The 23,530-nt window shown below is 37.3% G+C and overlaps 1 protein-coding gene across 10 annotated transcripts in view; it reads right to left on the minus strand.

The window, feature by feature from the left end:
• The window catches only part of KCNIP4 (potassium voltage-gated channel interacting protein 4), a 375,732-nt gene that overhangs the window by 173,648 nt on the left and 178,554 nt on the right, over positions 1-23,530 (minus strand). Inside the window, exon 1 of one of the 10 annotated variants that reach the window (XM_052682840.1) lies at positions 3,215-3,516. The exons of 8 other annotated variants lie outside the window; for them this stretch is intronic. In XM_052682840.1, the coding sequence (XP_052538800.1) occupies positions 3,215-3,314 (100 nt within the window). In that variant the 5' untranslated portion in view covers positions 3,315-3,516. Of the gene's footprint in view, positions 1-3,214; positions 3,530-23,530 lie in introns of those variants that run through there. One more of the 10 variants, XM_052682839.1, reaches the window with a different exon arrangement.

Below are 23,530 nucleotides of genomic sequence, written 5' to 3' on the forward strand. Positions count from 1 at the left end.
GTATGTTTGATTTGCTCAGTCCTTGTATCTAATTTTATTTGTGAATGGCTTTTGGAAAAGCTTTCCATACAAGAAGAAATATAATTGATTTTTTTGATCCACTAACTATCTTTGCTATGTATTTTCCATAAATCTAATAAATTCATTTTCTAAAAGAGTCAGTAAGGAGGATATACCCTACCTACCTACTGTTAAATATTTAACCTAGAGACAAAGACTGCACAGCTCATGAGTGTGAATGCATCTATTCTACTACTTATCAATTTAGGAGCTGTCATACAATATTAAAAACATATTTTTTGAAAGCAGCTTTATAATAACAGTAAAACCATTCGGCAGTTAAAGGGAACTCAGCAAAACCACAGAAAGCACAGTTACCTATGTGAGTGCAATGCATCATCATCTACAGATAAAGTCTCTGCAACCCACAACCTACAGAAGTGTATAAATCTATTCTGCTACTTATCACTGAAGCAGCTGTCATGCAATATTAAAAGTATTGAAAATACTTTAATAATAACAGCAGTTGAAGGCAATGGGAAAACTGCAGAAGCATGCTGTTATTAAGTGAGTGCAGTGCATCAGGAAATAAATGTAAGCACATACTTTGTTGTATTTCATTCTGAAAACATTATTTTCAGAAATAATGTCTTTCTGTACTATCATTATAGGTATAGTTTGCATTAAAATTATGAAAAAGCAGAGTATTACTCATGACAGTTATGAAAAGACTACAATGAGAAAAAAGATTTTGCTATTGATTTACGTAAATTGCACTTGAATTTTTCAAATTAGATATGGATGTGGTTCATGACGTTCAGAAACATGATAACCCAGTTTGGGAAAGAAAAAGGGTTAGCTTTAAGCTTTTGGTAGGGATTTAGGGGTAGGGACCTACTCTGATGCTTAGATCTCTACCAAATCTACAGTAAACTTCAGAGGGTATAGCATCCTGCTTTGCGTGTACTACAGCACAGACTATTGCTATTACTGAATCTATGGATGGTTTACAGATAGATGTAGGATGTGTTTCACATGCCCCAAGTATCTAAAACAACTCATTTGTGTAAAACATGCAAAAAGATTTTAGTGGGACCTTTTGGAGGGGATGGGGAGAAGCTATCCCAAATCAGACAAAAACAGATGTTCTTTAACAAGCATTTTCATGAAGCTGCCACTAACTTCATCACTAACTTCCCAGAAAGCATGCAGATTACCATGAGTACACTTATAAAACTCCCTTTTCCCTAACATTTTACTTAGAAGCATCTGTAACGAGTACAGTTTTATGATACATTTACCTTCCACTATTGTATGGGTAGAATTGAACAGTCCTGATACTTGTCAAATTAAAATTTCGTTCAACTGCCCAGTAAAAAGTTATAAATCTACTATTTTCTGTTGTGAACAAGTCTATAATTCCTGAGTTTAAGAAATACTTTGGGAATAAACCTGCACTGTTCCTGAACTACAAGCAAATGAATTCCTAAGTCTGTGCTATTTATCTAAAGCCCACGTTAATACATTATTGTTTATATCTATTGCTTTACATCCATTACTTGATTTTCATGAAGCATGCCATTTTTCTCATTTACACCATTTGTACATCACAGAGAAATGAGACATGCACATTTTCCTGCGATTACATTTAGCTGGGGTGCTGGAAAGGAGTACTGCACTATGGAAGAAGAAACTTAAAGATTGCATGCACACGCAGATAGACAGGCTTCTGACTATCGAGGCAGACAAAATAGGCAGCTGCATGATCAACCTCCTTCTTACAGAAAGAAATCTTGCAATCATTAACAGGCAGCTTCACTATGTTCCTAATTGGCTTCCCATTACCACTTCCCCAGACGTAAAAACAAGTATAGACAATAATCAAGTGCTAAATATTACTAAGGAACTAAACCACGTGTGACAATCAGACTCAAGAACACAGTGAGACCTGCCAGCCTACCTAGACAGAAAATACTGCCTATTTTGCAGTGGAATCTCTGCCACCTTTAATGCTGTAGATAACTCTTATCACATCACTTCTCAGGTTGATTGACATTTCTACTTACAGTGGAACAAAATAAGAGGTTAAGTTAATACATTAAAAAGGAATCTGTTGTCATTTCAACTCAAAATAATGCACTCCAGTAGATACACTCCTTCTCTATAAAAATGCACTTAATAACACATTTTTGTGAGTACCTTCAGGGTTTCCAGATTCTGTAATTAAAACTTGGTAGTTTTAATTATACAGCAATATAGAGAAACATCTACATAGACTTCCTTACTAAGAGTCACTTGAAGAAAAGACTGCACTTTTCAAAAGCATAATTCGAACAGCATTACTTTAGATCATTTCATTGGAGCAAGTTTTGCTTGTATTCTCACTCCTTAACACAAGAAACTGTAATCTCTCAGTCAGCAGAGCTCCCCTTTTCACAGGCACAAGTACATACATTATACTTAAATCCTAGCTTATAGGAAGATTTGAGAATATGTATTTTTTTCAATATTTGAGACAGAACATTTCAGTCTGGAACCTGATAAAACACTGGGTTGTAATGAATAACAGTACATTATCAACTTGGCTGCAATCATATAAAGTGCACTAAAAATAATGTAAGCTTTTTTTCTTTCTTACTGCTTTATACACAAACTATACTTCTAAGAAGGGAGGAGGTGATCTGAGATAAAGCATCAAGCAATAAAACTTGCACCCAATTGCCCTGAGTGAATGTTAAAGTTGCTTATTCTGAATCTGAGCATCACAGTCCTTCCTCCTCAAAACTATTATCACATTTTAACAGTAGACTCAAAATGCAACAGGTTTTGAACACTATAAAATAGCTGTCCTGAATTTACAACAATCCCAGTCCAGATGCTTGCATGAATAGATTACAAGAAAAATTTAAGGCAATACTGCTAGCATTCTGAAACATCCTTTGACACCTAGTGATTTAAAATTGCAGAGTTACAGCAAGAACCAGACACTGATTTGACTGCATTTATCCCTGCTGGACACCTTAGCAGTGCGCAGGATGTCAGCTTATTTCTCCTGCAAGAGAAAATCCCCACAGCCGTAACATGGACAGTGCGGCCCCAGTGTGCCCGTGGGGCTGGGGGCGCCCCAGGCAGCACCGCATGCCCCACTCACAGGCACCCACGAGAGCAGAACTAGAACAGAAAAACGACAAGCCACCAAGAAGCGCTCCCTTACCTTCTAAACCTGCTTCAATCAGCCCAAACTGTTCCAACACTTTCACAAAAAGCACAATCACGATCAAAACTGCTATCATTTCAAGCCCTTCCAAGTTCATGGTGAGTTAGGTCATGGTCTGAGCACAGCCACTGAGGAAAGTGCTCTCCCGCCCGGCTTTCCCGGCGAAGCCATCGCTCTACGCGGGGGCAGGGGGGAGCGGGGCGGACATCCTGGCCGCGGCCCGCCGGGCACAGCCCCGCTCCCGGGCTGAGCGGAGGGGAGCGGAGGGACGGCCGCCCCAAGGGCCCCCGAACAAGGAAGAACAAGGCAAAGAACCACCTGGGGCCGGCGAGCCGCCGGCGTGGCCGCGCGGCTGCTGGCAGCGTCGGTGTGGGTAGCACGTCGCCTAGGAGACGCGGGGACCGGGCCTCGCATTGGACAGAGAGGGACAGAAAAGAGCTGGAAGCAAAAAGAGGGAAGGAGCCGGGGGGGACGCGGGGACGGGGGACGGGGCACGGCCCCCTGAGTGTGCCGTGGTGCGACGTGCCAACTTTCTGCGAGTTTCTCCTAGGGAAGGGAAAAAGAGGAGAGGTGCAGCATGTGGCCGGCAACGCACGAGATGCCGTCCAGCACAGTGCCTTACGAATCGCTTCTCATTTACAACGCTTCTCATAATTAACAACGGCAAACAACAACTTCTTTAATTTTCCTGCCTTATTAAGCGCCATTTAGTGATCAGGCTGACCTTGGAAAACAAACATTTGAAAGAACAGATTGAGGGGAAGAGGGAAAATAGACGCGTTATTTGTTATGGTCTCTCACTTCAGTAGTATGTGCTAAATGGAGTGTTTTCCCAGAGAATCAGCACAAATACAGGCAGAGGACTACCAGGTATCTCCACCTGCTGCCCTCCTGCAGAGCTCTGCAGCTCTGCCTCATGCAGCACTAAGTGGTTAACAGTGGCTAAGGCAACACTGTTTAAATCCTTAGTAATTTAGCATCTAAGGAGTAATTTGCATTACAAAAACAGCAACTCTATTACAACAAAAATAAGCAAGGAACAACTGCAATAAATTTAATCCTCTTTGGTAGGATATTGTCCCTCACATGGCTGGAATCCATTATTGTCCATTTCTTTCTTTGGATTATGTTCAGAAAACATCTTTGTGTCACGTAAGAACTGGCAGCAGCTTCTAAATCCCCCAGGTACACTAGCATTATGATGTGGGTTACCATTATTGAAAACAGTGAATAGAAACAAGAATAAGAGAAGTGATATAATGAATAATAAAATAGAATAATAAATAAAAAAACAAACAAACAACAAAAAATTTTGTACTGTGAATAGGTAAACCCATCCAGATCAATGTTTGCATGTCACTATCACATGCTTTTTTTTTCCTCAAGATTGAACTCCCTGAAACTGTTTAATACTTTTTCTGTTAGAAAACCTAGGGTTTAAATGCTCCATCCTAACCATATTGAAATAGATGTTGCTGGCTCTGCTTAATCACAGAATCATGGAATCACAGAATGGCCAGGGTTGGAAGGATCATGAATCTCCAACCCCCCTGCCACATGCAGGGCCACCAGTCTCCCCATTTAATACTAGACCAGGCTGCTCAGAGCCCCATCCAACCTGACCTTGAACACCTCCAGGGACGGGGCATCCAAAGCCTCTCAGGGCAGCCTGTTCCAGCACCTCACCACTCTCTCTGTAAAAAATTTTCCCCTGGCATCCAACCTAAATCTCCCCTCCCTCAACTTAAAACCATTTCCCCTTGTCCTGCAGTTATCAACCCTTTCAAACAGTTGATTCCCCTCCTGTTTGCAGGCTCCCTTTAGGTACTGAAAGGCTGCAATGAGGTCACCCCGCAGCCTTCTTTTCTCCAGGCTGAACAAACCCAGCTCCCTCAGCCTGTCTTCCTTCATAGGAGAGGTGCTCCAGTCCCCTGATCATCTTTGTGGCCCTCCTCTGGACCCTCTTCAACAACTCCCTGTCTTTTTTGTACTAAGTACTGCAAACCTTTAAGTTGCCATTTTTCCTTGGGGAGCTTTTAAATGCTGCAAACTTTTTCCTCACATTCTTCTTTTTCTCATTTAATCTTTCTTTCAAACAAGCTGAAAATCTACTAAGCTGCATCATCAACAGCATTAATGACTGCAGCTCCTGCTCTGGTGTCCCTGCTGGAGCAGGGATGGGATCACATGGGCCCAGAGGTCCCTGCCAGCCTCAACTATTCTGTGATTCTGTGATTGTCTTTCTCATGTGCTGTGAACTAGCCATTAGACTCTCCTCTATATTTTATTTTCTCTTTTTGACATATATAGAGATAATATAATACACAAATAAAGATTCTTTATTAGCTCATCGCTTTTTAGTAAAATCTTTTGAAACCTTACAAAAGGTATTTCTCTTGCTGTCTCCTATTCAAAAAAACATTTAATATACAATCTTAACTTTGTCATGAGAGTAAATATATGAAATTGAAATCCCTGGTCATATTTCAAGCTAGAGACATATCTAAATGATCACTTCTTATCTTGTGATGCAGCTTTACATTACAGTGAATTTTTTTTACATTATTATGACTAAGATTTTAGGTACCATGAATCATATTGCTATTTCTTAATATTGTATATAATGAAATCTTAACGTTAAAAAAAAAGGCCCAATCAATTTGGATTGAAAATTGATGAGTGGGTCTACAGAGAGAGTTCCCAGGAATGCTTATCTTTCCTCCTTACATTTCCTCTTCTTGTGCACTCACATTCACTGTGTTGTCATTAAGCTACTGTCCATTTTTTGTCATGGCTCCAAGTGAGAATGATTACTATCCTCTGTCATTCCTTACCACCTAATGAAACAGTTTATGGGAGCCTGCCCTGCATTGCTTAAAATCACTGGGATTTCCTTAATAAGTTCAGATAAATGAACTGAGCTAACCTTCATGACTTTGCCTAAAGCAAACCTGGATGTATTTACAAACTATTATGCTAACAGATTTTGGGGAAGGCTATCATTGGTAGAACAGCAGATAGCAGGAGATGCTAATGGTCTCTTCCACTGGTAGAGTTAGATGAAGAAATTGTGCAAAGCAAGAGAAAACTCAAATGGGAGTCCAGTCCAGAAAGCTCAGAGCACCAGTGGAAGTCCAATGCAATATGGAAAACTGAAAACAGAATTTCTAACAGAAGCTAGAGTTTCTTGGTTTTGACTGAGAAAAGTCTAAATAGTAGTTTTAAGCATGCATATGACGAAGATACCAATAATGATCTAAATCCACAGGACCATTTTAAAAGCAATGTCCTGCAACTTAGCACGAAGAAAAAAGAATATTTTTTCCTATCTTTAATAAGAACAGTTTTGAACAAGTACTCATAACTTATTTTTAGTAAACTTTCAACATGTGTATCTACAAGAGTAGCTATTCAAAAATCATACATATTTATTTTTAAAATGGGTAAAATTCTTCCTAAATAAAGAAATGGACCAGAAAATCTTGATGGATCATAATTGACACAAATAGGTTATTATGTGTGCTGTAGTCTTTTTGTCCCTGTAACTCATTTGTTTACTTTTTTCACTCCCTGGAATGTACTGCTAGCATAAGAAGAAGAGAATAAAACAAAACATGAACGTAAAGAACATATATATATATAAAACAAGTATATATATTAGTTCATCAAATCATTGAAGAAAACCAGCAAAGTCATTAGTTTGAATCTTTTGAATGTAACCTTCTTGGTAAATATTTAATGAATCCAACAAAAACAAACAAAAACCCCACACAAAACAAAAAAGCAAAAGGCAGTGATGTATTCAGCTATTATAACCATTAAATCTTGTAATGGCCCACACCTTGCAGCTTTCCTCTGGGCAGTACACCAGTATGGCTTGCCTTAAAAGACAGAACAATGGTATGCATTGTGATGCCCTGATGCCCAGAAGAAGAATTTTAGTCCCACATTAGAGGCAGCAATCATTTTATGGGTTGGTATAGATTATATATCTCACCGAAAGAGTCTCCAGTCTTGGACAGGGGGCAAGACGTAGTCATGAAGCAGAAGTTTTGGCTCTTCCCACTCTGCTTTGCATTTAAATAGCAACACATACAGCTCATGTTTTTACAGAAGTGACTAAATAGAAGATATACTGCAATATTCATAAATAAGCTTTTCAAAAATTCAAAAATTTTCAAAAGTATATCTGAAGTTCTGGATACTATCCTAACACCACTGCTCAGAAGTTTTGATTTGCTGTAGAAAGTCAGAAGCTGCATACAAACTGACAAGATGTTACTAATTCTAAACAGTCTTTTGAATACTCTTTGAGTATTTGTTAGTCCTTAAAATTGAATTACATTTCTAGTCCATCCCTTGAAAATTTGACTTCCTGAATCTGTTAGTGTGCATTTCTGGAAGCTGATGCAGACATCATACTTACTGTGGCCATGAATTACATGTCATTAGAAGACAGAATTTTTTTCATAACGTGGAAAAATGTCATTCAAATAACTCCATCTCTATTGTAAATCCTTAAACCTCATTAAAAAGTAAAAGCCATGAAAAAGTTCAATGTCATAAAAATGTCAGACAACAGTATTTTCAAGTTCTTTCTGGAAACTGAAGCTGAAAAATGTTTGACTGTTCGAATTTCACAGATGAAGCTCAACTGCTCTCACGATCTGTTTGTGCTACTTATTTATTAGCAAGAATTTTTCTTGAGAGAATATAGAGATCATTTTCAAAACTACAGAGGAAATCTTTTCAAAAAGAACTTCCAGAGTCATTTGTAAATCTCCTGTGCATCATCAGTAATGAAGCAGCAATTCTTTTATTTCAAATTTTGAGACAGTCACTGTATCAAGGGATGATGTTTTTATATTTGCTTTAATTTTCTCTAAGTGACAGACAGCCTCAATACATTCATGTCCAATGCTTTGCAACTGCGAGATGCCAGAGGTGCTACCAGGTGCCCAGCAGCTTTTTTTCACTGGGCTCCTTGCAGAGTATGACCCACCCTTCCATTACAACCAGTATCGATCAAGAGACTGTGTTAATTCACCAAAGTTTAAAGTGTCTGAGTTTGTGAGACAGGTGATTTCACTGATTTTTTTTTTTTTTCTAGCTATGTCAGTCCTGTAGTCCCTCAACCTGGGTGTTTCTTATTTATTTCTCCCCTTATGTTCTCCAATCCAAGGGGTATATATAATGTCAGCAGTGCAATAGCTCTAAGAATCAGATGCTTTCTTTGTAACCTACTGTAGGAAACCTGCCTTAGCTATTGCTACAAATACTATCACTCTGGCTTGTCACGCCAACTATCTCAGCTGCCCCTTTGCATTCAGCTAGTGGATCCACTTCAAAATATATACGGTATTTGCCATCACCTTCAACGCCAGTCTTACCATACTACTACCATACTTCTGAATTTCAGAAAATATTGAGCTTTTAACTACTTCAATCAACAGCACCTTACTTAACCATAAATTAAGCTTTATTCATAAGAAATGTTACTGGCTCTAATACAGCCTTTTAATATTCTGAAATACCATTACATCTGTTCTCCCTCAAATTCTTCCATAAACTAGAGTAATGGAAGACCACAGTGTCCTGCCAAAACCTCACAAGGCAGAGTGATGTGACCATCACAAAGCATCCTATTCATAACTGTGCTTGTTTGTTCTTCTCTCTCTGCCACTTCCAAGGTCCTACTTTATTCTTAAATGTTTGGTCCCGTAGGAATGGCAGATTTAAATGAAAACTGCACAAACTGCACAAGAACATTTTCTTAGCATATCTGGACCTCCTTGTAGATCACCATTTTTTGTCTTCCAGAACAGCTTTCTCAATATAACTCTGGGATATCTTTTTTTTTTTCATTCATTCATAGGGTGCAGTGATCCTAGAATGAATTTTTAGAATGATCAGCAGAGAAAATACAAAACCACACAAACTATTACCTACTCACATTTTCTTTGGAACCACTTAGCTCTGCAAAATAGAGAGTCTCACATTATACTGGAAAAGCATTCACACACTACATCCAGGTGTTGTGTTTGTAAAACCACGCACCATAAACTAAAGAAATATCCTGGTAATAAGGTAGTCTTGCTAACAAAACTTACTGAGATCATACTAGGTCTTCCTAAAAACACAACTATGCCAGGTACAGCTATTCAAACTCTTGTATAAAATTATAATCCGTTAAGAAACTATACTTGGAGACTACAATTTAAAAAAAAAAAACAAAACAGCTGTAAGTCTATCTATTTAATCACTTTCTATAATTTCTAGCACGAGAGGCAGATGTATAGTTCCAATGGTATACAGCATATGGATGCCTACATTTTTAAATCCATAACCTGGGTGGAAAGTAGAAATATTGTTATGATATACTAAAATTGTCATGCAGATAACAAAGAGAGAAAATGTATTGCTAAGAATTAGAAATATACTCTTTTTTTTTGCTATATTATTTTTCTGCATGTTATGGAAATCTATCAAGCTTCCTGTGGGCTTTAGCTGTGAACATTGTGATAAGTGAACTTTATCATAAATATGTTTAGAAAACTCCTTTACAGTCTCAAAATGAAAGACTGACAGAAGGGTTCCTTCAGTTCAGCTGATATAGCATGTGGATGTTCGCCAGACTTTTCCTCCTAATCCCTTGTTGGTTCATTAGTAGCTTGCTGCAGACAACAAAGGACTTATATGCCAATCAACAGTAAAAAGTCACAGGAAAGCCTAACTCATACACTTAAAGTAAACAACTTGAGAGACTGCAACAAGGCAGCACCTTCCAAACTTTTTCCTAAAATAATAAAATAAAATAAAATAAAAACAAACAACAACAACACAAAACAAAGCAGAACCAAAATGCCAGAGATACAGGAACATCTACTGAATCTTACAGTCTGACTTAAGCACCAGCGACCTGTTAGAGTGTACTCCTAGTTCAAATGGTGAGTTCCTACTTTTCCCAGAAGTTATTATTAAGGCAAATAACAGCAATAAAAAGTGACAAGTTGAATGTCTTATTTTCTGGTTATATAAAGCTAACCAACATTCACAAAGAAAATAAGTAAGCTGACATTGTTTCCACGTCTGCCCAATTAACCTACTTGGAGCACTGTGAAGGAGCCCAACAAATTTCTTCACATCTTGTCAACACCTTTTTTTTCCTTTGTTCCTACAGACCTTTACCACATAAGATCATACAAATCCGTTTGCCTAAGCAAAGCTCCTACATTCACATGAAGGAGTTTTGAGTGATGCTATCATCTCACTAGAGAAACTCATTGATGTGTGGGCTGGCTTTCTAAAGAATCAAGGATTGCAGCATTTTTCACGTGCTGAAGAAACACAAACAACTGGTCATGTATTCAGTAGTAAGCAGTAAGTAGTAGTAAGTAGTAATAAGTAGTAAGTAGTAAGCTCTTGTATATGGATACACAGTGTATACACACAAAATACACAAGAAACTGAGACTTGTTTACATACATTTTTAGACCGTGTCTAAGGAGTGTTGCTCTTTCATTTTAATAACTTACAAGAAGTTCTAAGAGAGGCCAGATATTTGCTTTGTTTTTTTATTCACTGTAAATATATGATAAAGAGAGTTCAAAATATTCCAGGGAGTTCAGAAATGTAAAACAATATGAAATATGACATTTAATGTACCTCACTTGTCGAAATAAAAAACAAATGTAATGCCTGAAAACCTTTGCTACTGTTCAGTATTTGTTTATTTGTGCTTCTAATTGCTTTCTCTGAATATCTGATCAGTTGTCTGATTACTGTTCAATCCCTATATTCTCTTCCATCATGAAAATGACAGCAGTATCCACGCAAATTCTTTATTATTGTGGATAAACTAGACGAATAGGCAACATAGCAATGGTTTGTGCTTATCTTTCACCTCCCAGAAACAGAAGCAGTCTTAGGAATTTTCCCATGATTATACTTCAGAAACCCCACAAGCTGTAAAGCAGTGACTTTGCGACACCTGTGGTTTTGTTATCTGCCTGTCATGGCCTGTGGGCTTGGCTATTTCCAAGCTTGCTGTCTTTACTGTGATTTTATTTCTGAAGAAATATTTCATTGGTTGCAGCATTTTTCACATCAGTATAATTTTTCATCTTCTCAGGTTGTTTTATGGCTTTACTGTATCTCCTGTTCACACTGTCAATCATAAACGGCATCAGTCAGTCTGCAGCCTCTGGTTTTGGATGCTGTTCACATTGTTCTCCTTTGTCCTCCTTTGCCCCAGGTGCTAACCATTTAAAATATGTACATTAAAGTAAAAGGTGAAAGTTTGCCTTTGCTTTTTCAGGTTCTGTTCTAAACTGTTACTGCAGATTATTCTTTTGAATACACTGCATAACTCAGAATCAGTTTTTTTCTGTAAAATTATCCAGATTACCTATAAACCTTTCTGCAACCAAATACATCTCTGATGATGCATTGAATACTTTGGCTTTGAGACTTTTGCTTTTTTACTTTACACTTTTGTAGTATCAGTCTAGATCTTACAGGTAGCTAGCCCACCTTATGTACAAACTGGGCTAATGCTTTCAACATTTGAACAATTCTACTAACAAACAACTTAGTTAATAGTGATAAAGCTTTCCTTCCATTACTTCCTGTGAAAGGCACGATCTTATCACTCCCACATTCAGGGCTCAGATCAGAAATTGCTGTTCTGTTATCATTTAACTTTCTCACTTACAACTGTTCACTGTCAAAAAATCACTGGCCAGATTTCTATGGCTTCACACCTGCACTCTTTAAACTGGACAGGGTTTGTTTTCAAATTGCAAGCTCAAATCTACTCCTGTTGCAGCTGAGCAACATTTTGACAGTGTAGTTGTGTGCCAAATTATACTGATCTCAGACTAATTCAGATACATTAACAGTCTCATCCTTCTGGAATCTCACCATCAAAGTGCCAAAGAATGGATGGATTAGACACACTAGTACATTAAGACAAAGTATCCTCTTGACAGTTATTGATTACAGAAACACACTTGCAATTCTCAGTAAATAATATATCTCTGTAAAAATATTGAACTGCTTTGCTTTAATAAATGCAGGGAGGAATACCAAAAAATGATTTGATATAATATTCAGGGAATATCTAGAATGTTTTACAGCTTGGTTAGAGTGCCTATAACTGGTAATTTGTAAATTGATGTTATAAAAGTCTGTGGACTTTGGGACTATGATGATATGATCCTAAGTTAAATACTTATGTGCCAGCTCTGAAAATATTATATTAGTGACATCAGAATAAAGCTGATCCACTAATTAGTGAGTTTAGCATTTGCTTAGTAGCAGCTCTGAAATGTCATCAATATTAGATATTTCGTAGCTTCACATGAAAAATAAGAAAAAATAAAATAAATATCAAATGGATTGTAAGAGAAGCAAACATGGTGTATTACTACCTGGTACTAAGTATGTGTGAGTGCTGGGATATTCTTGTCATCAAAAAAGTGCTACACACAGGGCAAGTTAACAGACTGCACTGGGTTTTTTTTTCCTCTCACATGGGCACAATTTTCAGAGATACAGAATAAATTCAGAAGACAATTTGAAAAACTGCACAATTACGAGGGAGTCATTCCTCATTCTGACGACTTACATCATTGAAACCGGTTCTGTTCATGAAGCTTTGAAATCCTTCCTATTCCCAATTCACTACTTCATAGTGTTGCAAAAGCAGTAGAAGTGTCAGCATAAAAATTAACTGACACCAGAGCAATATTTTAGTGATCATCAGAAATGATGCACATACCTCAGCTGAGAGTTATACATACATAGACTTTACATTTCAGGTTTCAAATAGGATCACTGGAAGTGAATGAATCCTTGTAAAACACCACCCATACAAGATAACTATTAACAAATCAAAAAAATTCCTACTGGAAAGAAGACTTAAACTAAAGCTTGCAAAAAACAGCTACTTAAAGATATTTTATAGGTAATTCTGCACCAGAATTTTAAGATTCTGATTTTCAGAATTTTTTCATAATTTCAGAATTTTAAAGATCTGCAACTTCAAATGATTTCCTGAATCCACCTCATCCAGTCTCTTGCATTATACTCACATGACTCCTGAAAGACATTTAAAAAAAAATTAGAGCCCCTTCAAGGTACTCCAGCACTTTTTCACCCTCCAGCAAAGTTTCCATCCTAGTAGTTCCCCTAAATTCCCCATTCTCTCCTGCTACTCATTGTATGATATATGAGCTCATTTCTTCTCATTTAATCGTGCAGCTCTATAAATCAGACAAGCAGATTTCTCTCTAGAAAAAAAAATAATATTTGAAGCAATAATATAACATCTGTAAGTCCTTTCATAGACATCTCGTATAAATTTCTTAGTTATGATCATAGTAACATAGAATCTTTAGAGCTGGAAGAGACCTTTAAAGGTCATCCAGTGCAAGTCTCCTGCAATGAAATGAACAGGGACATGTACAGCTAGATCAGGTTGCCCGGGGCTTGATCCAGCATTACCTTGAAAGTCTCCAGAGATGGAGTATCAACCACATTTCTGGGCAAACTACTCCTGAACCTAAGCCTAGATATTAGGAAAAAGTGATCCTCTGGGGGATTTTTTTTAATAAGAAAATTGAACGTCTGAAATGTCTGAGTTTTTTTCTTAAGAACAGTTTTTCAAAAATGGAGAACAAAAAAATTGGAAAACACATTTTTCCATACACACTGATGTAGAAATTTTAGAGCAATCCAGAACAAATTCTAAATTATTTCACATACTGTGGAAAACATAATTCATATTAAAACTGACTAATTTTAAGTTGTATTTTTTTCCTCTATTTTTCTGCTTTTAGGCCAAAAGCTTCCCTAGGCATTGACTGTGTTGTTGTATGCATTCAGAAAACCATTCCAGCTATATTGTAGTCTAAATAGAAAGACTGTAAATTGAAGGAAGTTACCCAGGCTTTCTTTTTAAGTGAAACATAATTGAATTGAGAAGTCTGATGGGAACATACTTTCTATTTCACTTGGAAACTTCTGAGTACCATTGCTTCAACAGGCTCATTTGAATCCTCAGACTGAGATCAGCAAAATTATGCTAGGTGTATGGTGCTCAGCAGAGGTCAGTATATGGCCCTGACTCTTACGAGTAGATACTGTGACCATGTGCACTGAAAAAAAAAAAAAAGAAAAAAAAAAAAAAGCACATACAAATGCATTTACTTTTTGCCCATTGCACTGGAAAAGAAAGTCCTACCAGAAATACAAAACACAGAGAATGTCTGTACACAGAGAGTTTGCAATTTGAGCTCTGTATTAGCTGAAAGATAAAGTTAAGGGTCGTCACGGAGTTCCTGACTTGCAAAAACAATTACATACCACATATACATTATTCACTCAACAAATCTAGTATCTGCTGTATGAAATCAATTTAGTATTGACACGGCACTTCTGGGTAGACAGACCACTTAATCTGTTATATGCAGCTAAGCCAGGACCTAAACAAGGAAATTTTTATCAGAAATAAATATTTCTGACCTGATGAAATCTTTTCAGCACCATACTATCCAGTATTCCAGCAGCAGAGAAACTGCTTTGTGTTGAGGGAGCTGCTGCCAAATTCTCAACATATAAATTATTTTGCTCCTGAACATGTTGCTCTCTGGGCAGAGATGGGCTTTAAATAACTATCTCACGGCATGTTAACAGTTGATGTGGCTGGATTTCAATTTCATGTAATTTACTGAACACTAGAGAGTTTTATTACAAGGTTCAGGATAAATTAAATGAAAATTAAGTACAGATGAAGCACGGGTCATAGAAAAGCAGAATTCAAAGAAATATAGGAAAGAAAAATAGCATCTGTTACAGCATCCGAAAAGACAGCATTTGTTTTCTGGAAATAAAATGCTTTTACTGAGGTTGGAACTTGTCATGTTGGTCAGGGAAAATGATGCCCCAAATAAGCAGACTAAGAATCATCTAGAAGCACTGTTGCCTCTGGTGTATAAACTCAATCCCATTTTGGGTGCTGAGAAAGCACAACAAGAGATTTCATAGATGTCAAGGGAATAGTATGTGTGAGATAATGTCTCTCCTTCATTTCACAGTGGAAAGTGCCAAACAAAACAAACAAAAACAAATTAAAATCCTATGCACTGTGTGACACAACCTGCAAACAAGAAGACTGTTTTGATAAATTGCAGGGTTCAAAGGTACTGGACTTAATTACAAATACAAAATATCTGTTTTTAATATATGGTCATTTTCAGAAGCACAACAAAGGTACAAAATTTAGGAGTTTGAAATGATAAATGTTTTCGTTAGCACTGGAGTACAGAGTAGCATGCCCCATGTGGGGCACAGAATAAGAAAGACCATAGAATCACAGAACTGCAGGAGTTGGAATGGACCTCTATCGATCATCTAGTCAACCTTCCTGCTAAAGCAGGTACCCTACACTAGGTCACACAGGTAGGCATCCAGATGGGTCTTGAATATCTCCAGAGAAGCAGACTCCACAACCTCAATGGGAAACCTCTGGGTTTCCCTTCACCATAAGCCTCACTATTAAAAAATTTTTCTGCGTGTTTACATGGAACCTCCTATGTTCAAGCTTTAGGCCACTGCTCCTTGTCCTATTGCTACACAGACGAGAAGAGCCTGGCCTCATTCATTTGCCTCCTACCTCTCTTTAGTTATCTATAAACATCAATAAGATCCTCCCTCAGTCTTCTTTTCCCCAGGCTGAGCAGACCCATGTTACTCAGCCTTTCCTCACACAGGAGAATCTCCAGACCCTTTATCATCTTTATAGCCATACACTGGACTCCTTCTAGGAGATCCCTATATTTTTTGAGCTGGGGAATCCAGAGCTGGACACAAAAGATGGTGATCAGGGAAGCAGAAACCTACAGAGCAAGGCTCCTCTCTTTTTGAAATTGAGGGAGAACTCTTTGGAAGGTGATGGTAACAAATGCTGTTCTGTGCTTTTTATCTTTAGAACTATCTGGCTTTGTGGCATGCGGGTTCTGCTTTTGGGGCCCATATGGTCATATTAAACTTTTTTCTGTGGAGCATCCCTGCAATGGTGGGGCTCTAAGGGGGACTACTCAGTTTTGCTACAGCTACTACTCGTAGTTATTAACTCACGCAGGGAACGGATCCGTGTTCTCTACTCCTCTGGGCAGAACTGCTGACTATCACGGCTGTGGGTCATGGACTATATGAAAGTGTCTTATCTGAAATTACCAGAATTAAAAAACAAAAGCAAAAAAACCTTTGACTGACTGAAAGACAATGCCTTGTTTACACTGGGCTATTTTAATGGGAAAAAAATGTCAAACAAACAGAACACATCACAAACAGAATTCAAGCTCGCTGCTTGCTTTAACACAGTGTTGGAGTGCCTTATAGTGCCTTTACATTTTTAAAAATAAAGGTACATGAATAGACATGTACCTCATCTTTTTAAGAGAAATGAGTCACAGCTCTCCAATCACACTTCTTTGCTCTCCTATCTTACATTTAGGGTAAGACATTATTTGTACATGTTACTGCATCCTTATTAAAGTCCTGTGAACACAGTTAATCTCATTTCATATGATCAGGATAGCAGCAATATTAACACGGTGAGAAATAACAGATTTCATTACTAATGTGTTGATTTTTATTTTTTTTTAATTTTTTAACAGATATTGTTTCATCTCAAGAGGAATACTGGCAAATAACACTTTTCTGAGTTGGATTCTCTGTAACAAAAAATTCAATTTTCTGTATGTATTCACTTCACTAATCCATTCTCAGCATATTCTGGAAAGTGGTTCATTTATATCTCTATATATACTTACTTCAATACTGTAAGCAACACAGACCTTGATACCTTGATACCCATCCCAAAATCTGAGTATTCGGTCGGTCTGCTACACTATAAGATATCCTTAAAGTATCAATGACAACACTCTAATTTTCTTGCTGTAATGTCTGTAATTGCTTTGAGTGTATTAGTCTACTGTGAAAGGTTGAAAAAGGGACGGTAGAGTACAGTTCTTGCTGTGCAGAAATGCAATTTGGAAAAGGCAAATGGTGACTCTTCAAATAATAACTATGGAGTTAAGATTAAAGAGACTCCAAAACTCTATGAAATTTATCATCTTAAAAGTGTATTCATAAGGAGTCTGAATCGTTTATGGCTTAATCAACTGCTAAAGCTCACAAACTTCCTAAAATCAAACATACGAAAAATTGACTACATAGATTGATGATTGTGCATTTATTTCTACCTGCTATATCCTCTAGCACAATCTTAATTAATAATTTAAGTTTTCTTTTTAATTCTTCCATTAATTCTTTTCACTCTGAAAGTGATATCTGTTTACTCACTTGAACTCCTTCACGTCAAATAGAGGACAAAAAAAAATAACAGGTTCTTAAGTTCCCAGTTCTACATTGGACATTAAAAGTAATGTTCTGAGTAAAATGGCACAAGATGCTATATAACGTAAAGACTTCTGCAGCCATAAATAATCAGGAATGCACTGCTTAGCATTTCCCTAATTCCAACTTCTTCCTAATGTGATTTCAAATCCTGACCCAAGCTTCCCAAGGAAAGACTTGAAGGAGCTGAATCCACTATCTGATTGTTATTACCCACCTCTTTCTTCATTTTATACTGCATTAATGGGGCTAAATAAAGAACTGGAGTTGACATACTTCAGTTTTTTATATTCTGGGAAAGATAAACAGGCAATTTAATAACACAACCTCTTAGGAACTGCCATATCCAAATCTTTTAAGTTTGTAGCTTTCTACTGATATTGAATGTGAAAAAAAGAAAGATTAGGAGCATTTAGAAATTAAAAAAAAGCTGATAAGCTTTTAAATGCATGCATGCAATCTACTGGTATGGTGAGTTTTGATTTGAATTGTTTTAGCTGTTGAAACGCTTTATAGCAAACACATAATGCACATCCCTAACATTTATATAATCAATTAAAAAAAAAGCATTTTGCCATATCCTAAAAGTGACCCATTGTTACACATACAGACAGTGAGACCAGTGAGCTAGGAAATGTTCTGCCAGCCATTCTGTGCTGCCACTCATCTACACAGATGCAATAATTTCCATGACAAGACACTGAACTGCCATGTGATAATCACAGTGAGAACTTGCTGTTCAAAAGCTGACCTGAGCATGTATGGTCGTTGTTTATCCAGATGTTAGTGTGATTGGAGCAACAGTTAAATGGGCTACTAGGTGTGTAGAAGGTCAGAACAAATTGCTGTATCCTTCTTTTCCTCACCCTCGCTAAAATTCCCAGATAATTAATGGCTTTCTACAAGACTAAGAGCTCCAAACAAGTCCCAGAGTTGTGAAACTCTTTTCAGGCAAAGACATTTCTCTTGTGCCATGGAAGAAACAGATCGTATAACAATACATTCCACTCAGAGAAAGATAGGACCGTTCCAGCTTTATCTGGTAGTTATACACCAATTAAAATTACAGCATAGTTTAGCAAGACAAGCAGTAATAACCAGGTGTAAAACATTCAATTAGAAAGTGTATTTCCTGCAGGTCTAAATTAAAGTAGAGTAGATGTTTCTGAGACTGAAAACTGAGAAGTTTTCAAACGTTTCTGAAACTACTGAAAAATTATGTGGATTTACTTCCCTGCCACCTCCACAGGCATTTCTTTGAAAATCTCCATGGATTCTGAGTTAGGGAGAAAGAGACTGAAGTATGGCAGAAGTTACTCCATTGCAGACTGACAGATCATGATAAATTCTTCTGTGTCCTATCAGAGAGGTCTAAGGGAATGTGACTGAAAGTTTCACCTCTGCTATTTAGGTTTTGGCCAACAGACATCATGAAGAAAGGAAAATTCCTTTGGGACTTGGGCACTGAGATAAGAAATACTATTTGCTCCAGAAATGAGAGACTTTGAGTACTCTCATTTACTTATGTGCTGTTACAAAGGAATAAGCTCCTGTTAATGTATCCACTCTCAGTATTAACAAGCAGGAAAGTGCACGGAATCTGTAGAAGCCATTATTTCCCAACATCCTCATCCCCTGCTATCTCCGAAGAAGAAAACAGTGTTGAGGTGTGGAAGAAAGTAAGGAGCGGTTTGTGGAAGAAGCTAGGAGGTGGTCACATTAAGCAAGAAGGTATTCAGATTAAATATTGCATGTAGCTGAGGGAGAAAATCATACTGAAATGACAGAAGTGGAAAAATTTCAGAAATAAAAGGATACCTGAACTGAAGGGTAGGTGAGAAATGGAGTTCTCTAAGAGAAATAGGAACCAGCCGAGGAAATCTGAATAAGAGATTTCACTTCTCCTTATTATTTTCTTTAGTTTTTCTTTCCGTTTTTCTTCACACTTAGAGGACCTTTCCCCTAAATTCTTATTGTATGTAAAAATATTAAAATTCAGCACTTATTTACATTTCAAGTCTGCACATATACTGGGTGTTTTTTTGGTTTTTTTTTTTTGTCTTGAAGTCCTTAGCAGAGGTACCTGCATTCTCCTATTAGATTTTATGGAATATACATACCTACCTAAATCATGTCTGAAGCTTCAGTTAACGTGGGCAGGTGGATTTTACACTATAAAGTACATTTCATCCATAACAATTAAAGTGTACTGCGTAAGTTATGTGACCAAGAGAGACAAAGGGAACGTAAAGAGTTAAAGCTTCCATGGTAACCTGGGCAGTGAGGATGCAATTGGCTCGCGCGGTCCCTGCTGTCACGTCTTGATTCCATGCCAACAAATCATGAACTGTCCATCATTTCACACATCTATTTTTAGAGCATCCTTAGCTGCTACCAATGAAATGATAAATGATACATGCTGGTCAAAGAAAGGGCTGTTTCCATCTGAAAAGTAAGCTGCAGCTTCGGAGTAACACATCATGACAAAGGTGCTGATCTTCAGGAAAGACAGACCTGAGGCTTTGTTCAAATTGCTGTTTGCTCTTCTCTCGTTCCTAACTAAAGGCAAACAAAATCTGTGCCAAACGTGACCAAATATGTTATAACTATTTTGTGAATTATTCCAAAGGGACAGCACCTCTAAGCGCTCTCATGTGAGAAGCATTTATATACTGCCTTATCTAAACTCAAGTACCTCCCCCTTTATCCATTAAATAGCAATGCGTGCAGGTACTCAAACACAAGGAATGGAAACATGGAGCCTTTAGTAATGCATTTCTCTGGGAAACATCTCTGTTCATATGGGACACCTAACACTCAAATTATGAACAGAAATTGCTTATGATGTAGCATTCATTGCTGTGTTTGCACTCCTGAAACAGCAACAAAATAGATTTACATAGACAAATGGGGCCATTTAGCAGGAGGAGAAGCATGAAAATAAAGTCTTGCCTTATGTGGCCAAAACTAAAACAGCAGAAGTCACATCATATCACAACAGGGAAACAGCATAAAACATCCAACTTAAAATACCCTCGGAGACTTAGATGACAACACATTAGGGAAGTAAAGGAATACCTCATTTTCAGTACCCATCATAGATCTGCTCCTCTTTCTGTTTGATGTTCATCACTTCTTATTCTAAATGTTTTGCACTTTGTCATGCTTCAGAATAACCTGCTAGACTCCCAGATCTACTTTTATATACAAACTCAACCAAGTAAATCTTTCCGTGATATATTCAAAGCTTTATAATTTCTAAGGATGGATTAGTTCAAAATACTATCAGCAAATAATTTTAAGTTATTGTTTATTCCCATTAACATTATATTATTCAAAATAAGGAGAGAAAGGCCTGTGGACAAGGGACTGTAGATTATTAAAAATGTAATCAGTCTCTAAACTACTGGAATTTCACTCTTTCTTGGTAAGTTTTGTGATTTGGTTGTTTTTATTTGTTGGGTTTTTTTATTTTCTTTTATTTATAGAGTCAATTTCCTTTCAGTGTTTAAACATCTTTGTGTGTACATATCAATGCATTTATTGAAGCCAGGATGGCAAACTGCAGTTTTCAGACAGTTTTCCTGATAGGCAGAATACATTCTAAAAGATGAGAACAGTAACATCATTAGAATCCTTCTATTTCATTTGCTAATCTGTCTGTTTATGTGACAGCAGAGAGCTGTTTCTACCAGCCAGTACATTTCCCTTTCAATGTATTGTTCTTGCTTCAGAAGCAGAATAAACTTTTTTTTAATAATGCCTTCTTTATAAATACCTTCTCAGAATAAACAAACAAATAAATAAATATTGATTGTTATTATCTAGCTTTTACTTCAGTCATTTTTATTTTTTTAAAGGATCGATGAAACTGCTGAACTGACGATATCTGAAGCATGAAGGAAAACTTCATTAAATTTACCCTGCTGTTTTTCTTCTATAAAAGAATAAGTGTTCCTCAACTACAAACAAGGTTAATTTTAGCATTTAAGAAAACATTTTTTTCTTTCCGTGCTACTGTGGATCACAGAGATTAGAGTTATACTGAAGATATTGTATAAGAATGGTTCTTTCTCTAAACTAAGAGATGGTGCATATACATAATTACTAATAAAAATGATAATTACAAGCTAATTGCAAGTGTATTAATTCCTCCAAATGCAATGTTCTTTCAGTTTATGAGTAAAGTTATGTCAAGCTACTTTTCCCTCAGCCATCCCACATATTATTTTGGCACCAGCATGTATCAACTTTCAAAGCATTTAAAAAGGTTTACATTTTTCTTTTCAGTCTTGGAACATCACTTGGGCCCTGAGCTGACATAATGGCGTAGCAGCATAAGCATGCTGTTCATCAGTAGGATCAACAACTACAGGGGCACTTTCATCATACTTATAAGGCATCAGGTTTATACATCACAGTCATCTCCTATGTCAACCCAGAGACATTTAAAGTGGTCATCTCCTAGGAAACCCATTTCATGAAGAAAAAGAAATAAAGTATCCCTGTAACCCCTTGTTAGAGGATGTTGAATTACATAGAATGAATGCTTTGATTGCACATCTCTCTTTGCAAATTGTTGGCTAGCTGTCTCACTGTCACTGTCAAAGCCATAAATAGAAAAAAAGTAGGAAAGTGGAGAACAGAGAGCTGTCCAGCTACTCACAGGTATAGGAAGAGGGAACAGACATACTGATCTGCTCACCCCTATGCTCTCTCTTGCCCTCCAGTCAGGTGAATCACAGCACAGCTGAGGTTTGAAAGGGCTTCTGGAAGTCACCTGATCCCAACCTTGATCCAGTGGTGACACCAGAGCACGGTGCTCAGGCCTATGTTTAGGCAGCTTCTGAAGATCTCCAAGGAGAAGATCTCACAGCCTCTGGGCAGCCTGTGCCAGTGCACCCACACAGCACAGAAGTGCTTCCTGTTGTGCTCCAGTTTGTGTCCAGTGCCAAGAACCTGACTCTGTACGCTCCCTTTCAGACACTGCTGAGATTCTCCTGAGCCTTTCTTCTCCAGGCTGAAAAGTCCTAGCTCTCTCAGCCTCTCTTCACAGGAAGGTGCACCAGTCTCACCATCATCTTGGTGGCCCTACACTGGACTTTCTGTTGCATATCCATGTCTCTCTGGTATGTGCATTTATAATTTTTGGTCTTTAATTATAAATGATCAGCTGCATGCTGGCCATTTCTGTCAGCACAGTATATTGTGTGCCTCTCCATAGTATGCTGCGAAAATACAGTTAGGCAACTGATGGAAGAATGCATTTATGAATTCTTGACAGAGTATGTATTTACAATCTAAATTCCCTAACACATCTACCTGCAACTCACAGGTAGTAATTCTTTGCCCATCTGAATGGCTAGATTTATTAACAGAAGAAGTTTCCCTATGAACAAAAGTAGTAACAAGAGACTTTTAGAAAAATACTTTCTTGATAAAAATGGATAAACATGACCCAGTTGATGCTATCATTAATAATTAGGAATATTTACATAAATGAGAGCAAAGATGGATGACTTTAAACAATGGTCACTAATTAAGAGACTGAAAGAAACAAAGGACTAATAACACTTTATAAACAAAGATAGGCATATTAGCATACTGTATCTCATATCACTGCGGTAATGTCAGAAAGACAAATGGTCCTGATTACACCCAAAGCAATACTATAACTAATACCATCAGTCACAGCAAAGGACTTTTGCTTGCTGTTCATTTCTTACATAAACTCTGTTTTTTAAATTAGGTCTGTTGCTGAAATATATGTGTGTGTGAAAATGAATAAAATCTGTTGTAATAATATGCTAACTGAAGGATCTCTTTGCAAGTGAATTATTAGTCACCACTTCCTAAAACTAGCTAATCATTATGCAGACTTCAGTCTGA

The sequence above is a fragment of the Tympanuchus pallidicinctus genome, unplaced genomic scaffold, assembly GCF_026119805.1.
Source record: "Tympanuchus pallidicinctus isolate F22 unplaced genomic scaffold, pur_lepc_1.0 scaffold2, whole genome shotgun sequence".
NCBI classification, from domain to species: domain Eukaryota; kingdom Metazoa; phylum Chordata; class Aves; order Galliformes; family Phasianidae; genus Tympanuchus; species Tympanuchus pallidicinctus.